The 9,372-nt window shown below is 42.0% G+C and overlaps 1 protein-coding gene across 9 annotated transcripts in view; it reads left to right on the top strand.

Annotated features, from left to right (window-relative positions):
* phactr4a (phosphatase and actin regulator 4a) overlaps positions 1 to 9,095 on the top strand; it is a 37,686-nt gene extending 28,591 nt beyond the window's left edge. For all 9 annotated transcript variants that reach the window (XM_017441631.3, XM_017441632.3, XM_017441633.3 and 6 more), the window contains 7 exons: positions 1,215 to 1,450; positions 1,639 to 1,810; positions 1,931 to 1,986; positions 5,361 to 5,422; positions 5,508 to 5,645; positions 6,502 to 6,578; positions 8,442 to 9,095. In XM_017441631.3, the coding sequence (XP_017297120.1) occupies positions 1,215 to 1,450; positions 1,639 to 1,810; positions 1,931 to 1,986; positions 5,361 to 5,422; positions 5,508 to 5,645; positions 6,502 to 6,578; positions 8,442 to 8,457 (757 nt within the window). In that variant the 3' untranslated portion in view covers positions 8,458 to 9,095. The remainder of the gene's footprint in view (positions 1 to 1,214; positions 1,451 to 1,638; positions 1,811 to 1,930; positions 1,987 to 5,360; positions 5,423 to 5,507; positions 5,646 to 6,501; positions 6,579 to 8,441) is intronic.
* The last annotated feature ends 277 nt before the right edge of the window (positions 9,096 to 9,372 follow it).

Raw genomic sequence — 9,372 nt, 5'->3', positions numbered from 1 at the left:
AAATAAACATTTGAAATATATGAGTTTGTATGTAATGTATGAATATAATATACAAGTTTCACTTTTTAAATGGAATTACTGAAATCAATCTACTTTTTCATGATATTCTAATTTTATGACCAGCACCTGTATATACCTGTACACAGCTGCAAAACAAACACTCACACTGTACGAGCCTGTGGTCAAAACATCTTCCACTTTTAGGTCCAACTAGCCATCCAGGTTTTCTAAACATCAGGAAACTTCATTTCTACTCTGAATTTACTGCCCTTAGTCTGCATATTCTTTGGTAGGTAATAAGTATCCTTGTCAAGACCAACTACCTTTATTTCTGATGATATATACTCCCAATCCTACGACTTGGAGTAGCAGCCATCTTGACTGTTTTGCCATCTAATTAAAGGTTGAGTGAGGTAGGAGTGATTGTGGGTACATAACCTCCAATTTAAAAAAGACAAATGCTGCTGTTTAAAATATTCCTGTTCCATGGGTTGTTGATCAATGGAACAACACCCATCTCTCTTTGAAGTAACACTGCTGTGAAACAAATGTTAGCTTATCTGTCTGTCAGTTTCAATGTCAGAGGCTAATAACCTGGCTCATTAGCTAGCTAACATTAGCTTGACAGATTAGAGACAAAAAGCTAATCTCAGATAAGATTAGTTATCATCCATCCACACCAGACATGGAACAAGAAATATTTCCCAGGGCAACTAAAGATAAATAAATGACCTGAGCACCTAAAATCATTTAGGAAACAAAGTCCAGAGTGACTGAGGGAGGAGTGGGAGGAGTGGGAGGAGTGGGAGGACTGTCTTGGCCCCGCAGACAAATCTTTCTGAAGGCCACACATCCAAGTGATGTGTTGAATTTAAACAAAACCAATTCTAGCATGTGGCTAATTATAGAAACCTTTGTTAGCATTGCTATATTTTCCATAAACAGCATTCCAGGTTTTCTTACAGTTATGTTTTGCTGTCGACAACTGCTGAAAGATATTAACTTGCTCTAAAAAAGATCATGCATCTGTTTTAAAGGAATTGTTAACATATCAGCTTCTTTAAGACATGGCTCATGACACTGAGGGGATTTTCTACTGCTACCCTGTGTGCTTTAGAATTACACCAAATAATTGAATCCTGATGTTCTAGTTTTTCAAACTTTGACCCAAACCGAGGTTCTGCTCGTCATTCACAGCTGTTGTTCTCTCACAGGCCAGAGGATGATGACTTCGACATGGAGGAAGAGCTGCAGAAGCTTAAAGCTCAGCGGCCGCCCCGGAAGCCTGAGCTGGAGCCCCGCAGCAGGAGGGGGCTGATAGGAGACCCCAGGGTGACCGTCATCCCTGAGGTAGGCGGCCCCGAGGACAGCGAGGAGGACTCCGACGGTCCCATCCCGTATAGAGACGACGACAACGACGATGACGACGACGATGATGAAGATCCCTCAAGTACGTTTCACTTGTTTTGTTGTGTTCAGACCTGTTTAAAATCCAGAAGTGTTTCAGGAAGCCACACACATAAAACTGCAGCTACAAAATCTGTTTAATGTGAGAAGTTTTCCTTGCGTCGGAATCACTCACATGCCAGCAGCAACACACAAATGTGTACGTATAAACGTGTGCTGCATGTGCAACAGGTGGGCTAGCGAACCGTGTGAAGAGGAAGGACACATTAGCCCTGAGACTGGAGAAACAGGAGAAGCAGCAGCGAGGAGAGAGGCATGGCCAGGAGAACGATGATGGGATGAGCTGGAGCAGCAGGGAGCAGTGGCTGGCAGTGAGAAACAAGATCGGCTCAGCGCTCACCAGGTGAACCACCTGCACCACTTCACTTCCTGTTTGAGAGGCTCCTTATCCCTCTCTGATCAGTTTAAAGAGAAAACGACTTCTGTTTGGACCGACAGGTGAACAAATGTCATTTGTCCTCAGGCGGCTGAGTCAGAGGCCAAGTCAAGAGGAGCTGGAGCAGAGAAACATTCTTCCAGGTGAGACTCACTTCTTCATTCTGGTTCTGTTTATTTGCATCTCACTTGAATAAAAAAGTCAAGGAGTACACGTTATCATTTTCTGTTTTTGGTGGAGATGGTCTCAGATCCCTTCCTTCTGTTTGTTGGTGGTTAATGTAATAACACTACAGACTTCAGATTAGGGCAGATTAGGATCTTTTGTTGTCACTGTGTGAGGTCCACTTAGAAAAGAAACACCAGCAAAACCCAATTACTGGATGTTAAATGTCAGTGAGATACAGAACACTAAAGTCTCAGCTTTTTACTGTAAAATTATTACTGTTGTGCCATAAACTATAATAATGGTACTTGAAGGCATAACAAAATATTCAGACCGTCTTCATTTTTTTATTTTGCAGTCTGATGCTACAATCTTTTAAATTCTTTTTTTCATTAATCTACACTCAGTACCCCATAACACAACAACAAAGTGAAATGAGAATTTTATTCAATTTTGCAGATTAAATCAAATAAAAAAAATATAAAAATCTAATTTACTTAAGTATTCAAACCTTTTGCAACAGCACTCGAAATTGATCTCAGGTGCCTCCTATTTCTCTTGATGTTTCTACACTTTGATTGGTAACCTGTGGTAAAATAAATTTATTGGACCTGACACACAGCTTTCTATAAAAGGTCTCCCAGCTGACAATCAGAGCAAAAACAAACCATGAGGTCAAAGAGCTCATGGATAGGATTGTTACAAGGTACAGATCTGGAGAAGGCTGCACAACATTGCTGCTACACTGAAGGTCCCCCAGAATTTAGTTGCCTCCATTATTCTCAGCTCAACCAGGACTCCTCCAAGTACTGATCTCCCTGCTGCGTTAATCAAGTGAGGGAGGAGGACCTTAGTCAAAGAGGAGACCAGAAATCATGTGTGGAGATGGGACTAAGAACTGATCTGGGCTTTATGGCAGCCTCACCTCAGAGTAAAACACTGAAAGCTACATGAAAACTCTTTGAGAACAAGATTCTTTGGTCTGAAGAAACCAAGATTCAACTATGTGGCTTCAATACCAAATGTTACATCTGGAGAAAACCGGTCACCAACACCATCACCACAGTGAAGCATGGTGGTGACAGCAGCAGGTACTGGGTGACTGGTCAGGGTGGAGAGCTGGGTGGAGCAAAGTACAGGGACATCCTGAATGGAAAGCTGCTCCACAGGGCTCAGCACCTCAGACTGGGCCGAAGGTTCATCTTCCAACATGACAGTGACCCAAAGGATGAATGTCCTGGAGTGGACCAGCCAGAGTCCTGATTTAAACCCAGACCAAATATGCTCCCCTTCTCTTGCTGCTGTTATACAAAAGTTGCCATGTTCTAGTTTTGGAACCAGCGGTGAGGCAAGTCCTGCCTCCTCTTCCATACACCATCATTGTTGATACACAACCTTTCTTATTGGCATCAAATGGCTAAATGTAGCTAAAAAGTGTTAGAAAAACAAACATTTGAACATACAGCAGCAAGATAAGAACTATGTGAATCAACAAAGGTCAAGACCTGAAAAACATTATCTGAGGTGATCATTTACATGTACATGGAGTGAAATCAGCTGACCTGTTCCAGCTTCAGCTTCTGGATTCTGGCTCCAGGATATTCATTGTTTTTGCTTCAAACCTGTTGAGCATTTATAAACTTGCATAAAATGTTGTTTTCACTTTGTCATTATAGAGTACTGAGTGTAGATTGAGGAAAAGAAAATGGATTTCAATAGTTGTGTCAAGCTGCAACATAAAAAGGAATAAAGTGAAAGAGGCCTTAATACCATATTTACTGGACTATAAGGTGCACTTTTAAATCCTTCAGTTTTCTCAAAAACATCAGTGCACCTTATAATCCGGAGCACCTTATATATGTAAGAAGTCCTAATGTTTTAGTACGACTTTAGTAAACTACAAAGCTGCACCGCTTGCAGCATTAGTCCCCCACATACTCAGGTGTACTGTGTGTACTCTGTGAGCCACGCAGACCTCAGGCAGGCTGTCTGCAGACGGTGGAGACTTCATACTCAGGTGTACTGTGTGTTAGGGTTAGTGTTTCACGAGTACGTGGAGTGCACGCACGCTGAAGACTACGACCGGAGAGCAGACAACTTTCAGTCATGGCCTCACCGGACGAGGAGGAAGAGATCGCTTGCCTCTTAGCTTTAAAAACAAAGAAAGAAGGTGCCTTAGCCCTGTTTGTTCACCACCTGAGCAGCCATCTCACACCTGTCAGTGCTGCAGAGAGCAGCAGTCACGCTGCACGCTGGCGCCGATTCTCACCTGAGAGTGGTTGGTGTCACACACAAAACAGTTCCATGTGAACACCGTTTCTCACCGGGCAGTTTGTTGTGCGACACAGAGTACACGTATGTGGTCATAAAAACTGATCTTTGCGCAGACGTGTCAGCCAGACGTCCGCTTCAAGTCCGCCTCGAGTCCGGGCGGACCTCCACGGAGTGAAGTACGCCTGAGTACGTGGGGGCCTTTACGTCGGTGCAGTATTCTCCTAAAAGACGGGGCTGTTTTGTTTTGCTTAATGCGCCTCATAGCCTGGTGCACCTTATATATGACAGAAGTTTGAAAATGGACCACTCATTGACAGCGTGCCCTATAGTGCAGAAAATACCGAACACATCTAAATTAGTTTTACTTTAACCTGTAAAAACAGTTTAACTGCTGGAGTTACCATGACTGTTCACTGCAGGGGCTCTCCTTGTTTGTTTTAGACAAGTTCAGACCCTTGTTCTGAGGTTGATATTTTATCATGTGTTTCACAATGCTGAGGCTTTAATTAAAGTTTCCACAAGATTTATGAGGGACTAAACCCTCACTGATGCAGTCACTGCTCTAAATCGGGAATCTGTGATCAGGAAAGTCAGTTGAAGCAGCCAATTAAAGTTGTTTCTACTTCCATCTGTGAAGCTGATGTCGGGCTTTGTTTTTTAAATTTCCCAACATGTCAGAGAAACAGGAGTATGTCCACACAGGACAGAAAGTCAAAGTATCAGGCTGTAAAGTGAAACCAAAGTCAAAGTGATGATGGGTGTTGGAGAAACCAGTGTTTTCAAACTGCTGTTCTCACATCTAAATGAGTACATCTAACACACATCAGTCCCGTTTGAGTTTGTTGCTGCAGGCACACGTGTGATGTATCATTAAAGCAACAGAAACACTGTTAGTGATCAGTTTAACCACAGACTGAGTGAAGAAACCAAACATGAACATAGCAGAGCTCACTTCTCTAACAGTGACTCAGCAGTCTGAGAACAACACAGCCCCTTGTCCACAGCCTGGCACTGATTCAGCAGCTCAGGTGAATCCATCTGACTGGCTGCTCTGTCCCCATCTCTTTTCTCTTTGCAGCCAAGAACGAAGTGGATCGACGGCTGGAGAGATCAGAGATCAAACGTAGGCTCACCAGAAAGGTCAGGATGCTGCAAACTAACTGTAATGTCCTTTTAACAGTTCTTCGGATATTCCAGTGCTAATGTCTCATCTCTGTTCCTGCAGTTGTCTCAAAGACCAACAGTGGCCGAGCTGCGGGCGAGGAAGATCCTACGTTTTCACGAGTACGTGGAGTGCACGCACGCTGAAGACTACGACCGGAGAGCAGACAAGCCATGGACCAAACTCACGCCTGCTGACAAGGTAACACAGTCACACTCTGAGAGCAGGAGCATCTTCTGCTGGGTGACTGTGCATGCAGGAAATACACACGCCCACCATGTTATTGGCTCCACCTCTTCACCTGCTTGTTAACACAAATAGCTAACCAGCCAGTCACATGGCAGCAACTCCATGCATTCAGACATCGAGACGTGGTGAAGAAAGGCCAGGGTTTCCCCCAGTGGGCCGCTTGTTTATTGTAAAATACGTCATTTTTTATACACTTTTATTTTTTCCACCCGCATCAACTTGTCGCGTTGATCACTGCGCACACCAACAGTGACACAATCACACTGTTCCCGCCCCTGTGCGAAGGTCCCGTGCGGTGTCGTGCACAGTTTGGTAACTTGGCGTGCGCCGCGCTCTTTTCAAAATGGACGAGCTGGTTCACCTGTATCAGCATTTCTATGATCCCTCTGTGAGATCACAGAGATCATCAAACTGTTTAAAACTACAGCTGCAGCTGATAAAAAGGAGGGTTTATAGACCACCATGGTTAGTGGAGCTGACATTAGCAGGTGGCCACCTACCAACAGGCTTAGCCTCTTTTCTGGAGGAAACCCTGAAGGGGGTTTAAGTGACTCTGAACGTGGCGTGGTTGTGTCGGAAGGAGTGGTCCGAGTATTTCAGAAACGGCTGATCTGATTCTTCATGTACTGAAAGCAAAAGGTGGTCAAACCCTGAAGCATCAAGGTGGAGCTAATAAAGTGGCGTATGTTGGATTAGCAGTCAGTGATGTGACATGACTAAAAGCACATTCTTCTAAACCAAAGTGAATGAAGTCTTAAATGTTTGATCACACAATGTTTGATTCTGACTTTCTGTCTCTTCCTGTCAGGCTGCCATTCGCAAAGAGCTCAATGAATTCAAGAGTTCAGAGATGGAAGTTCACGAAGAAAGCAAGATGTATACACGGTCAGACTCGTCCCTAACTCGCCTCGACTCCACGGCACTTTGAGCCAGTAATACTTTATCCAGGCTTCTTCAAAAGTTTCACTGACTTCCAGAGATGGAAAAAACAAGAGCATGTATTAAGAAAACAATTTATCTATTGCATTTTATAAAGGATAAAAATCTCAATTAAACAAAGAAATAGTAGAACTTTTAAGCAACATTTTCAAATTAAAGCACAAAGATGGGGTTTAAAGTCCCAGCTCCAGCATGATGAAATAAATAAAATGAAGCTTGGTATTATTCCTGTATTAAAAATACAAAGCCTGAATATTCAGCATGTTGTAATCAGAGAGGAATCCTCAGTCACATAGCTTTGCTTTTTAGAAATAGGAAAGAAACAAATACCCTTCAACACAACAATTTAAACTGTACCACTGACAAATGAGCCCACACTTCTTACATTAGACAAGCTCTTTGGTTGCTTGTTAAACTCACACAGCTCACTGAAATAACTTGAAACTGACAAAAGTAAGAGGATGAAAATCAGGTATTGCCTCTGAATTTTGCTTCAGTAAAAATATTTTAATAAACTAATAAAACCAACCTTAACTTCACATTTTGTTCTCAAACGCTGCAATGTTTTCTGTAAGAAACGATCTGACTTATCATCTGTACAATTAAATGTGTGTAAAACAGGTAGAAGTTAAGTGTAAAGCAGCACAGTAACACTCAGGTGTGGTGTTAGGATTTCTTTCTAGCCATTAGGGGGCGCTGCCCTGGTACAGAAATCAGGATCTTTTCTAAAATACTATTGATTAAAACAACAGAAAACAAGACACAAACACAACTCAACAACACAGATGCTGCATTATGCTCTAAATATGTCCTGAACCATTTATTCTCTGGAAAATAGCTTGAAGTACTTTAATACTTTAGACCCGTCGGCTCGTTGAGCACTGTTTGATCCTCCTGATGGTTTCAAAGAACTCCACTGATGTTCGCAGCACAGACTAGTGGTGTGGAGGAAAACTGCTGAAATATGTAAGAAATTCAAAGATTTAGGTTCATAGAAATGCTGGTGTTGACAAATTTAAATAATAGAGGACTTCAGTTACAAGTGTTCGCAGCAGCCTAAAACAAACCTCCAGCTAACCTCTGACCTTTCCAGTTGAGCTCCCATTGGTGCACATGAGGACTGCACACCTCATGGGTTTTCCTTATCTAACAGAAATCACACCTTAATCTTATCTATGAATCAAATATTGTGCATCATTAATATTAAGAACAAACTACATTTTGTATTAATTTTGTAAGAAACCGTTCTTTTATTTCTCAGTTATGACCCCCTACAGTTTGACATGTTTTCAAATAAAACCGTGAGACTTTTAATAAAAGCTCCTTGCTTGGTTTAAGTCTGTCCAACCATATGTGGACAACTCCAGCCCTAAAACATCTGGAACTTTTTCCATTTTACTATAAACGAGAACACAGTTTTACCAACTCATCGTTAGTTAATTTCTTTTTTTTTAGCCTTTAACCAGAAGGTTCCTATAAATTAACATCCCTGTCTCAAGGTGGATGTGGTCAAGATGGCACACCAATGCAGAGTTGCAAAGTTACATGCAAAAAATGACTAAATCAAAATATATAAACCAAATAAAATGAGTGTGAATCAACAAGAGTTGTGCAGTTGTACAGTGAGAGGAGAGTTCATCGGGGCTTTAAACTTCATCATAGAGACAACAGCGTAAAGTCTGAAGGTTACTCTGAGAGCAGCCAACGCTCTTCAGAAACACTGGAGTCCCGTAACTCACAACACGTTCTCAAAAGCAATCTAAGTCTCAGATTTCCAGCAGTTACAATCCTCTCTTTCCTCTCCTGTAGATTTCACCGACCCTAGCTGCTGACGAGGAGTAAAGCACTTCCTCTGGGAGGGAGCGGCGGCAGCAGCCCCCTCCTCCACGGGACGAACAGAAGTGCTGCTTCAGGCGTCCCAATGCCAAACTCTTCACCTGCCCTCCTGGACACATGGCTCCTTCTTTCAGAGCACAGACAGTACCAGGAAACTGATTAAATGTGAAAGACTTGACTCGGATCTGGAGAGCTCATCCACACACACAATCTTCTTTTTACTGGATTTAGTTGATTAATCTGATTCTTTTGACAAGAAAAAAAAACAAACTATTTTTTAATAAGGCACCTTAAGTTTCCTAATCAGGTGTATAGAAATGCGACAAGCTCTAAGTGAATTATTAAAAGCAGGAAAATGTATATATTTTTCTGTTCCTGCCTGTTTTATGGTACTTTCTATGTGCAGCTGGATGCAGTTGTATAGAACAAAAATGTAGATTTAACTTTCTATTATAAACTACTGACACAGAATGCTGACATGTTTAACTGTAAAGTGTTTCTCAGATGTTTTTCTCCCAATATTCATGGTACAGATGACTTTTTTTGATACAGAGACCTTTAAACTGTTTTTGCAAACACACTAAATAACCGAGTGATCCATATAGAAATTAAAACAAATGAATCCAGCGTGGTTGTTTCAGTCTGTCTGTCTCTGAGTGAACTGTTGTGTAGTGACTGAATGTGCTTCCAGAAAAACGAGAAAATGCTGGGGAAAAGCTAATCAGACAGCCTGATACAAAACCCCTACCGCTACTCAGACAAAAAAAATCATATCGTCCCATGCCTAGGGGGCGCTATAACAAAGGACAATGCGTTTTTGCAAATAACTCCTAAACCGTAAGTCCTACACTCAAAATCTTGATGGCACCTGAAACTATGGATGATTCTGCATCTTTTTTACATT

The sequence above is a fragment of the Kryptolebias marmoratus genome, linkage group LG5 (genome assembly GCF_001649575.2).
Source record: "Kryptolebias marmoratus isolate JLee-2015 linkage group LG5, ASM164957v2, whole genome shotgun sequence".
Lineage (NCBI taxonomy): Eukaryota > Metazoa > Chordata > Actinopteri > Cyprinodontiformes > Rivulidae > Kryptolebias > Kryptolebias marmoratus.
Note: the sequence above shows the minus strand (reverse complement) of the source record. Positions and strands in the feature narration are given on the sequence as shown.